General features: G+C 39.7%; 1 protein-coding gene across 2 annotated transcripts in view; it reads right to left on the bottom strand.

Moving 5' to 3' along the window:
- Window positions 1-760: 760 nt before the first annotated feature.
- SNCA (synuclein alpha) overlaps window positions 761-11775 on the bottom strand; it is a 65163-nt gene continuing 54148 nt past the window's right edge. For both annotated transcript variants that reach the window (XM_063423377.1, XM_063423378.1), the window contains exons 5-6: window positions 2355-2444; window positions 761-1394 (exon numbers count right to left, since the gene is read on the bottom strand). In XM_063423377.1, the coding sequence (XP_063279447.1) occupies window positions 1362-1394; window positions 2355-2444 (123 nt within the window). In that variant the 3' untranslated portion in view covers window positions 761-1361. The remainder of the gene's footprint in view (window positions 1395-2354; window positions 2445-11775) is intronic.

The raw sequence follows: 11775 nt of genomic DNA, 5'->3' as shown, positions 1-11775 counted from the left end.
ACAAAGCCAGAAAGGAGCTCAGTTCAAGAACAAGTTGGAGAGTTCCTCTTCCATGGGTCTGTGTGTCTTTTTGAGCATACCAGTAACAGGTATTATGTGGTTGTGCCTACATTTCCCTACTTTCAAAACCAGACAATGATATTTACCTGTTACCCAGAACACTGAAAAAAGTCAAATTCAAAATCCTACTCAAGACTAGAGAACCTTAAACACAAAACCACTTCAGGGTAGAGGTAACACTTGATCCAAAATAACGAATAATAAATCGTGATAGAAGTAAAACTAACTCACATTTAAATCTTTATACTATATGGAAAAATACCCAGGCAGCACATGTCTAAAAACAGCCAGTAGCCTGTACTTCTGCAAAATGAGACTTTATACAAGACAAATACACTGCAACTAAGCCATCACTGTATATCCCAGCACTTTAACAACCTTGGAACTGTAATTCTTCAAAGGGCCTCATGATTTCCTGATAATCTGCTGCAGCCCATTATTAATGGCTTCATTCACTTTCAGGTTGTCCTTACAACAGCAAGTTTATTAGCCCTACAAATTAATCTGTCAGCAAAGCTGCACTCAGCTGCAGGAGCAGCTCTGATTTTCTCTTTCTTTACCATGTTTTTTGTACAGACTGGGCTTACATTTTCTGATTTTGCTCCTTCAGTTTCTTCAAAAGAAGCAACACAGCTTGAATACTTCAAGAGGGGCTTCTGAAAGGGAAAGGTGGTATTGGAAATCATCACTAATTTAGAAATTAATTTTTAATGGGTTAAGTTTTATTTGCTTCAGTTGAACACCATTATTTACAGACACAAGTTAATAAAACACATCACAAAACAATAAAATTTCAACAGCTAATATTTATAGGTGCATAGTTCATGCTCAGTTACTTTTGTTTTTATGTATAATACATACACATATATATAAAGCTCTCACAATAAGTCATCTCTGCACAGAAAGAATAGTCATAGGAAACAAATAAAAACTGTATCATAAACAATATCAAAGTACTGACAGCCTATCAACAAAACATGTACAGAATTAGAAATAAGCAATAGACACTTAGGTGTTTTTATTTAATATTATCTTTTTTAACTTTTAAACTTGAAGCCACAATATCCACAGCACAACAATGACCCTGCCAACCGGCTTCCATTTCAGCAGGAGGGAAATGCTGAAACAAGGTGGATGCAGTCACAGATACTCCAATCATTGCTGATGGAAGACTTCAAAATACACTGTAAAAACTGTAAAAAAATTTAACGACTGGGCACATTGGAACTCAGCACTTGTACAGGATGGGATGTCTTTAGTAGTTAATAGATTTCAGGTGATAGAAAGGAAGGAAACGACTCTCATGCTTCAGGTTCATAGTCTTGATACTCTTCCTGTTGAAGGAGAGCAGACATCAACATTACTGGAATTCCAGATAATGACATACTATTTTCTCTATTTATTCTACTCCTGGTGGATTCAACCCAAATATTATGGATTCTCATGTGACCAAGATATGAAATGTATTTGGGATTTGTCACATTTTCCAGATGCTGTACCTTACAAGTCATGGTACTTAGAGGAGAACCAGACTTTTACAGGGATTAACACATCATTCAGATGGTGCTGCCAGGAACCCCTGAGGCCACCCATGACAATTCACTTGGAGAGGAAGGACAACTACCTCTGGGCTGAACAGCACACCAGGTGCTGCAGATCCTCATATGAGTCAGTAAATAATTTAAAGAAGTGTTTAACTGTGGCCACATGAGCAGCATCCATAATTTCAGTGATATTCAAGATTTTGTGCTCAAGCCTTTAAGTCTTTTATTGGACCATGGCCTAAATTTTTTGACCTCTCATTTTCAGTCTTATTATCTGCACTACCATAAAACCTCTAGTCCAAATACTAGTGCATCATGCCAGACATTATAGTAATATTTCAGATAGCTCATTCATAAAAAACAACAAAATAATTTACTCTCATAATTGCATTAAATTAAGATCATGCATCACAAAGCATGGTGCATTGGCAGGTGGCCAAGCTATTAACACAATCTATGAAGATGCAGTTTGTCCTGCATTCCCTATTAAACATACAAAAAAGGATTCCTCAAAACCCAGGCACGTGCTTTGAAATACTCAAAATATTTTCCTTACTATCAAAAAAGCAAATTGTTTTCTGATTCCCAGCACTTCACCTCTGGCAGATCTTGGCCAAAGACACCATGTTTCTGCTGTGCCCTTGCAGCTCCCAGCATCAGCCTGGGCCAGGCTCATGTAACTTGAGCATGCAGCCTCCTCCTGTGCCCTTCTCTTATGTGCACTCACAGCCAACACCACAAGAGATTTACCTCTGGAGGCATTTCATAAGCCTCGTTCTCAGGATCCACAGGAACACCTGTATTGTTCACCATTCCCTCCTGCAGGAAACCTTCTTCATTCTACATTTAAAATAGGGAAAGAAAAGTGACAGTGACTGTTTGCCTCATCATTTCCACCAAAGTGTGAGTTTCCTCCCCATCAGTGGTTGACTTCTTGGCCTGTCCTTTGGTTGTGGGATGTTGCCAGGGGTCATGGAGAGTGAAGGGTCATTATAGATGCAGAGATCTCCATGTTTCACAGGGGCATCCGTGGGAATGACACTATCATCTTTTTGAATAGCTGAGACCCCATTTTTCTCTTGCCATGGGCAGGCCAAGAAGTCAATCTGAATAAAAGAACAGTCCCACCACCAACTTGCTGAATATCTTTGGAAAATATTTTAATCTCACAGAAATGCTTTGGTACAGCCACAAAGCAAAATAAAATAAGGGTTTTCTGTGCTTTAAGAAACCGATCTGGGAAACAAAGTGCCACAAAAACAGTTCAAGTATCACATTTAGTTATCACATTAATTCACGTTTAACTGCTTTGGGGAAGACAGTGACAGGTATGCAAAAGTGCCTGTAAAAACAGGCCAATATCAAGACACACAAACGAAGCAGTAATTCAATTTTTTTTTTTAATGCTACAGACACATTTACCCTCTCGTAAATCACTGTTTATTTTAAAGTTTTAGTCTTTTCACAATACATTACAAAAAAGGGGAAATGTGCTGATTTTTTTTTCCGTTTTAGAACCTAATTGTGTTGGAAAATGCTTTTTTCCTTTAATGAGTCTTACCTTTACATGCTTTCTTACTTTATGCACCAGTAGTGCATAGAGTAACATGTCAACCAGCGTGTTACTCTATGCACTACTGGTATATGGTATTTGGTATGATACCTTTAACGCAGATTCTTGCATTCTTTTCTTTATTATAGGAGCACTTCCATTTTATATAGCAATTTTTAGTAAGAGACTCTTGTAATTAACAAGCTGGCATGGTGTGAGGCAAAATGCTGAATAAGATTATTAAAGGAAGGTTATTCTCCTAGAACTACAGGTACTTTGTACCATATGAAACAAACACAAAGGAAAAAACCCACAACATTTCAATTGGGCCATCTTATTTGTAGTAGTTACTCCAGAAGTTCACAGAGAAGAGACACGAGCTCTTCCAGAGCAGAGGCTGCTGGAGATCCTCCTGAACTGTGAGAAAATGGATATGAAAACAGGCAGAGTGTCTCAATGGATCTGTTGTGACCATGCTGATTTATAACAGGGGTCGATCTAGACAGAAATGCACTAAAACCCAATTACAGACACTCAGGAAGACATTCATTTTAAAAATCCCACCTGCAGCCTGCTAAAGTAGACAGAAATACAAAATTAAGTAAATCAAACCCGACTAATGAGATAATTCTTCAAAATCTACAAATTATAAGATAGTGGAGCTAAATTAAAATTAGGATACAGACAAAATGAGGATAAGAGCAGCTAAACCTGAAATTCACCCCTGAAAGCTTAACACAGAATATAAAATGCAAAAGAGGTGACACTAAACTCTCTTTACCTTCACACAGTATTTGTTGTGCTTCTCCATTTGCCACACATTGCTTTCCTCTGTGGTTTAACCAGGTGACCCTCTGTTCCTCACTTTCTGCACCACCCCAAGCACAAACAGTGCTATCTACCAGATGCCAACCCTGTTCTTCCTTGGATCAGTCACCTTTCTGATATATATGTAGGTACACATATTTTTCATCCTCATCATTGAAGTTTACCATGTGCGGAATTTACATCTACAATATAGATTCTTCTCTTCAGCTACTATTTCAGACTTTAAATGCTCCAGTATGAAGAGGTATCTGGTCCTATTACTTTTCAGTGGGGCCAGATATGCTTTTTCCTTTGGAGGTAAGCAGCACAGTTGGTGTGGAATCTGTTATGCCAAGTTCCCTCCATGCACCCACCTGCTCTGAGCCAACACCCTGAGCTGCTCTGTGGCACAGACAACATGGACAAATTCCAAAAAGCCAAAGGACACTGGCAAATAAGGTTGCAAGTACCCTTATTTAGGTATCCAATAGGCATCCGCGCCTTCCAGAAGTGCCAAAAATTTGGGGTGTTCAACATGAAAGGTAATTTTTCAGGCTTGAAATTATGAGAGAAACCAGGCCCAATGCTTTCTGCCTCTTATTAAAACACTCAAGCTCCTCAGATTACTTGATTTCAGTATTTAGCCTCTAAACAAATTTTTAATAGCATTTATGCCTGTTTGCTTGTATGAAAAGTAGCATCAGTCCCTCCTAGCTTTGACTGAAACAGCCAAATAGAATGTGCAATGCAAATTTTACAGCTGCTACCATCCCGTTGATCTAACAGACCAGCTCTAAGGACCTAAAGCTCCTGTTGCATGCTCTCCTGCTTAATCCAAAATATAATTTAATTTCTGCTCCCCCCAGTCATTAAGGAACAGCTTCAGCTAACAATCAGTTCATCAAGTAAAACTGTGCCCAAAATCAGGCTTGAGGGTGCACAAGAAAGCCTGCATGCAGCTTAATGTTATCTGTAGTAGGAAAACACATGGCAAGTGAAACTGCCAGGACCATTATCAACGACAAGCAAAAACACTTCCCAGATGAATTTCAAATAAGAGCTTCAAAGTTTGTATGCCTTTTTTTTTTCTTTGTTAGGAGCCTCTGCAATGATCTGGACTGTCCATCAGGATTACTGAGACACAAGGCCTAAAAGACTGAATTTATCATCTTTCTAAGTCCCTTCAGCAAGTTCAGGATGGAGATTTCTCTGCAGCTTCATATAAAACAATCAGCAGCACTAGAAAAATACAACATTAACCACAACACCACTGTTTTTTCAAAGGAAGTAAATCATAAGCCACCACAAACTGCCAAGGGAACTCCTTGGGAAGGTTTATCGCCTTTCCCCAGCTGCAAACAGCAACACAAACACCACCTTTCATGTTGGTGTTGTGCAGTTACTGCAGTTCAGATGAGGATGACATGACTCGAGGTCAACTCTTAAATAAAAATGCATAGCAAAGGTGGTCACCGCATTTTAAATGATGGCATGCTCTGCTTCAGATGTACAGGCTCCCCAAAGTAAAGGTATCACAAGGGTAAACCACCACCCCAATTAACACAGAGCCATCTAAGGTACACCTTAAACCATAATTTACCTTCCTTAAAACAAAGAAATGAAATTTTACATTGTCATGATCAGTAATTCCATACCCTAATTCAGTTATGGAAGAGGAAAACCACCCAAAAGACCAATTTTTAGCATGAAAGATACATTTTTCCCTAGAAGTTGCAGCCTCTCTCTAAAGGGCATTTCCAGAGGGAAAGATTTCTTTGTATTAGATCATCTGAAAAGCTCAGCTAAACCTTCTCAGAAATTAAGTCAGTTTTTATCTGGGAAGCATGAACTCTTGCTGGGAAAACACTTTTAGAAGGGAAAATTACAACTCACCCAATGAACAACACATCAGAAGAAGGGTGAGGTGAGGATCCTGCTTGTCCCCTAAGGATTCCCTTAAGGAAAAATGAATACCCACCTATATATCAGTTTGAAGCATGGTCACTCTGGGTAAGTCTTGTATTTTGAGTAGAGAGTCTTGTGCCCTCAACCTTGCCCTTGCCTCCTGCTACATGTTACAGGAGAAAAGCTTTTGCACTATCCCAAGCAGAGTAGACTCAGCATTGAAGGAGTGTCACTTTGTGCTATCAGCACTTCTGCCTGCTTTGGTAAAGGCACGTGCCTATCAGACCTGCACAAAGCCCAAGTGCTACCAGGCCACCTGGCAAGACCACCCACACTTTTCCCAGGAATACATCACTGCCCAAGTTCACAGGGAATTGTTACACAGTGTATATATACCCTCTCTTCCATAAGCCTCTCTCATTTTGTTCTCTCTCAAGCAACTTGTGTCTTTTTATAAACAAAGAGGAGATGGTGTCCCATCACTGTGAAGCGACACTTTTGCATGACCCTGGGTGTCAGTTCTGAATCAAAAAACAGGTATGAATATAACTGGTAGGAAAGAGCATGAAGCAGAACTGCTGCAATGGCTCCAAAATGTTGATTCCTCTTTTACTATGGGAATGAATCCCACTTAATTCTGTGCACAACAGCGTGAAATGATCCATTTTTGCAATAAAATAGTAATCAAACTAATTAAAAACTCCTCCTGAAGACCTGGCCCTGTTAAAATACAGACTATTTGACAAAACTTTACGACTATTCCTTTTACCATGTAAATGTCACCAAATAGGTTTTTCTTATTTCAGTGTTTCTGGTGAAAATTGCACCCCATTCTTTTCCTTTACTCTTTCCTACCTTGTAACACTCTTGGTGGAAGGAAAGAGACTGTTTAAGATCCCCTTGGTGGACTGTTAATGAAAAACAGATCAAGTAGTCCACTCCTGGTACTGCTCCTATGTCAGCACCATGTAGTGAAAGGGTCTCACCTTCAGGGGTGTGCATTCTGTCCTCTTGGTGATGTGTTGGTGTTGTAATGCCAAGTTATTGCCATCAGAAAGAAGGTAATTTATCCCAAGTCAGAGACAAGAGCAACTTCAAAAGGAAGCATTATAGTTGTAATTTAGTGGCTGATCTAAACACTATAATTTGCTATCTCCCTGGTTAGTAATACATTTTTTCTCTCCATTATGAACACTGATGGAGTCCTACAGTCATGCATAATTCTCATGATCACTGAAGAGTAAATCCTTCTGGAGTGTTTCCACATCCTGAGATAAATAAACCAGGCTACGTCTGCTCTTAGAACATTGTCTTGGTTTGAAAGACAGATATCTGCTAGGAAGGGGCAGGACCTCCCTAGAGATGGAGAATTCAAATCCCCTCCCTCCAAATTATTCCAATTAAAAGGAAGATTAAAGGAGTTTTCAGGCAGAGGTATGGGGGTAGGAATAACAGTTCTTTACTAGTATATATGACAAAACGACAAACAAACAACAACTACAGCATCAATAATAAACAGAACCAAGAACCTTGAGGGCTTTCTTTTACAAAAGCCCAGAGCAGTTTGATCTGGGTGCCCCTGCAGGACTCCGAGAGGCCGAACTGGAAGGAAGGAAAAGTCCCGGGCTGGTGGATGAGATGAGGAGCTCTGCGCGGGCAGCTTGGAACAGCAGGGGTGTCCCGGCAGGGCTGGGCAGTGCAGGGCTACAGAGTAGCAGGAGAGCCTCAAAGGTCCGAAGAAGCAGCGGCGGTGGTGGGAGAGGCTGGAGAAAGCGAGTTCAGGATTCCCGGGTACACAGCAGATGACGATAGATTTCCCAGGACGAGGCAGAGGCAGAGGGCAGCCTGACCGTCCTCCTCGGCGCTGAGAGCAAGAGTGCCTCCCCCTCCCCCTCTGAGGGACACTCCCAGGGACTCAAAAACAATAGGTGTAGCTTCGTGCTGCTATATCCCTCAAGCACTCTTTTTGTTTTGACTAAGTAGTCATTAAGGCTTCTTGGGAACTTATGGGAAAAAATTCTGTGAGAAGAGGGAAAAAAAAAACCAAACCCAAATCTAACCCCCAACAAACATTTATACTAGCAAGACCAAATCACCCTGGAAGCCACAAACCACACAGGTCCTAAGAGACCTCCAGAAACTGCCCACCTTGAGCAGGTTGCTCAGGGCCACTCCTGATAGGGTTTTAACCATTCCTACAGACAGAGACTCCACAACCAGTGTTCAACTAAATACACCGTGGGAAACCCTTTTCTCTACATTCAGGAGGAGTTTCCTGCATTTCCTTTAGTGTCCACTGCTTCCTGCCACTTCATTGGGCACCAATGAAGAGTCTGGTTCAATCTCCTCTCCCCACCTCCTCCTCAACCTCCACTGCCACCAGGTGTTTATACTCATTGATCAATTCCCCACCCCCAAACTCACATTCATGTTGTTTCATGGTTGCTGGTTTTCTGTCTGTTCTTGGGACCTCAATGGAGTTTCCCATGCAGATACTGTGGGAGGACCTTTTCTCTAGCTGAAAGCCCTACTGCTCACAATAAATAAGGTGAGGCTTGCCTTAAACACTTAAAAGATTATTGTAACCTGAGAAGTCATAGTTAATTTCAACAAAATAGATTATTACAACTTAATGAGCACTGGTCACTCTACATCACTTGCCTGTCTGTTATTGAGTGTTTAATAATGTAAAACTGTGAACTAATTATATTTGATTAAATTAAATCTGTGTAAATTAATCAAAACTGTGAATCAAAAATGCTATGAACCAAGACAAGAGGCATTATGGAAAGAGCAGTGAAGTAGAATAGGGAAAAAGCTGGTTTACAAGGTAATCTTTTGTTAAGTCCTTTGAGACCTCAACAAAATGTTCCATGCAAAGCAATTTTAACATAGTCCAATTTGTTGTACATACACTCCCGTTTGTACCTCTGGGAGCTCAAAATAAGAAAACACATGTCTAAAAGCATGATTACCTTGAAAAATTATCACAAACTGATTGAGAAATGCCTGCCTGACAGCCATGGGCATGTACATCTTTACAGGCCCAGATGTTAATTCTAGCCCAGTATTAGTGTATTATTGAATTTGCTGTTGTTACAGTCTGGATAATTCCACTAGTAATCTGTCTTTATTTCAGGATAAAACTGTTTATGAAGCCCTTACAACTAGTAACTCCATGTCCCTACAGCTTGACTAAGCCCATTTCATTTTGGTATTACCCACCTTGTGAGAGCTTTTTCAGGAGCTGTCAGTCATTATATGGTAGAGCTTAAAGTAAAATTTTGGGATTCCTTTTTTATACCCCCAGTGCAGCTGTTATTGTCCCTGTGCAAATTTGCCTCCTGCTACATGCTGAATAACAATTTGCTGTGCTTATGGGCTTAAAATTCTCCTTTGGAAAGAAAATAATTTGCACTCCTTCTCCAAAATATACTCCACCTCAGTATTGTACTGAAATGAAAATATAATTGTCTTTCCCATTTGGTAACTCATTTTTTACCTTAAAATCCTTATCTGGATGGGAGAGAAACTCTTGAACAAAGAATGCAACAAGAGGCAAAACAAAGATATGCTAAAATGGCCTCAATTAATTTACTTTCCTACTCCTAAGATATTTTATTCATGGAACTGACTGAGTTATACAGTTATAACTGAGTTGCCATGTCAGCTTAGGATGCTTTAAAGCTCCTGCTCACTCATTGCAATAGTCAGTGCCTACAAGAGTGTAAATGATAAAGCATCACCATTGGTCCAGTTGTATCTCTCCAGAGACACAGAGATGTATCTGTGCACTAGCTACAAATAAAGTAAACTGTTTTAATTATCCCTAAGCTGAACACCTAAGTGAAGAAAACGATAAGAAAGCATTATGTGTGAAAGAAACTAGCTGTTCAAGTGCACAACTCATTTAGAGTACCAATAATGAAATGAGATTGTCTCCCTTCTTCTCCTCAAATGGCGAGCTGAAATGAAGAAGAGACATTTAATTAAACAAATAAATATCTGTATTAGCACAATTCCAATGAAAGACTAAAATTTGCAAGTTCTACAGACTGCATTCTGATTTGCATTTTTATGCTTTTCAGTAGGCATTGACAAAAGTGAAAAGGAAGACAACTGAGGCTTACAGAGGAATGAAGTCTGTGGTAACCTGTAACCACAGGTCCATCTTGGGGTCTACAAATAGCTGGAAATAATTTCTGTTTACAACAATTTACAAACTGCTGTAAATGCCTTGAAAAACAAATTTCAGTACAACATAGATTGTGTATATTTTTTTCTTTCCTTCCTTTAAAATTCCCCAGTATTGCTTGTACAGACGAAACGTCTTCAGAGTACGACAGGAACATATCTGTGAGAAATCAAATTTGCTGAAACTCAGATTCATGTTTGCATTAACCAGGCTGGTAAAGCTCCTAATTAGAGCTGCTGGAATGTCGCTATTTGCTGATAAATGAGGATTACACGCAGAACCTGCTCACTGCACAGGCCAGCCCAGAAGTTTGTGTGAGTCCTACAGCAATGGATATATGCATCAATTCCAGGTGACTTAAACTAAGAGGCTGCCTAGTGGCTGAGTCAATGTGACATCAATGCATGGGCATGCATCCAGGACACACAGCCCTTTCAGTTTCATCCTTTTCTGCTTCCCAAATCCATGGTGACATTGAAGACTCCATGGGTAGCGAAAGAAAAATCTAGAGCACATAATTTGGAAAGACTGAAGTTACTTCTAATTGCAAAATAGGGGGAGCGATGGTAACTAAATATCGCATCAGAGATGTGGCCCAGATCTGCCTCTCTTTCCATTCTCCCGGACAAGGCAATAACAATATTTTATAATAACAGATCTGCTCAAACAATATCGGTTACTATACGCAACAAACATCCACTATCAACTTCATTATTTACACTCTCAAAAGTGAAATTTCAGACTGCAGTTCCACAGAAATATTCACTCAAATAATACCTCTAACTCCAATAAGGATTCGGAAGAAGGGCCAAGAACTGTACTGAACTGTTTGCTCAACCTTATGGAGTCAGAAGGAACAACAAACAGCTTGAGCTTATTTCTATTGTTCTTACTGCATAACTCAAAGACACCTTGACAAAACTGAGTAAGTGACTGAAACAAATAACATGCACCTCAATAGATGTGCACCAAAATGCGTGAGTGTCACCTCGGCACTCACCAAATCAAAGATGGGCAAACAGTGCACAGAAAAGAAGTACAAAGCCAAAGAGTAACAGAAGCCAAAAATGTCACCTTAGTGCAAAAAAGGGAAGTCATTCTCTCATGTATTAAAAGGCCTATCCCTAGGAGACATTCTCCTGAGTACAGAATTCAGTCTACACAATACACTCATCTGGGGATGTTGGGAGATCCCAAAGGAGAACAGCAGGAATGATCACATCCTAGAACAGAGAGGAAAATGAAGGAATCTGTCAGATGCTACATCTGTCAGGAGCTCCATGGGAATAGCTAAATGCATCTGTCCCTTTCTGTAATGGAAGATTCTCCATTCCGTGTGAACCCATTACCAAGAACGATCTCCAAGGATGATATCTGAACATTATCTTCATTAAATAATCTAGAACATAACACATGACCTTGAAAGATCACATTAACTAGAAGAATGGTACACGTCAGCTTGGAAGTCAGCATAGACATGAGCAATATTGGTCAGACTTGGCTCTATTAGGTCAGTAAAGATGTTTTTAAATAGCGTGGTATCAGCCAGAATTGCAATGTTAATTTACCATACTTTATTTAAAACAGTTTGAATATCATAATCACATTTCAATGTTAAGTACATTTTTAGTACACATAAACTCCAGAAGTTGTTGTATAGACTCCATGAGAATATATTCTCTAAGAAAAAATTAAAGGAGAAAAATTAATTT

This window comes from Prinia subflava, chromosome Z, assembly GCF_021018805.1.
Source record: "Prinia subflava isolate CZ2003 ecotype Zambia chromosome Z, Cam_Psub_1.2, whole genome shotgun sequence".
NCBI classification, from domain to species: domain Eukaryota; kingdom Metazoa; phylum Chordata; class Aves; order Passeriformes; family Cisticolidae; genus Prinia; species Prinia subflava.
The sequence above is the reverse complement of the archived record's forward strand: the minus strand, read 5'-3'. Positions and strand labels throughout refer to the sequence as shown.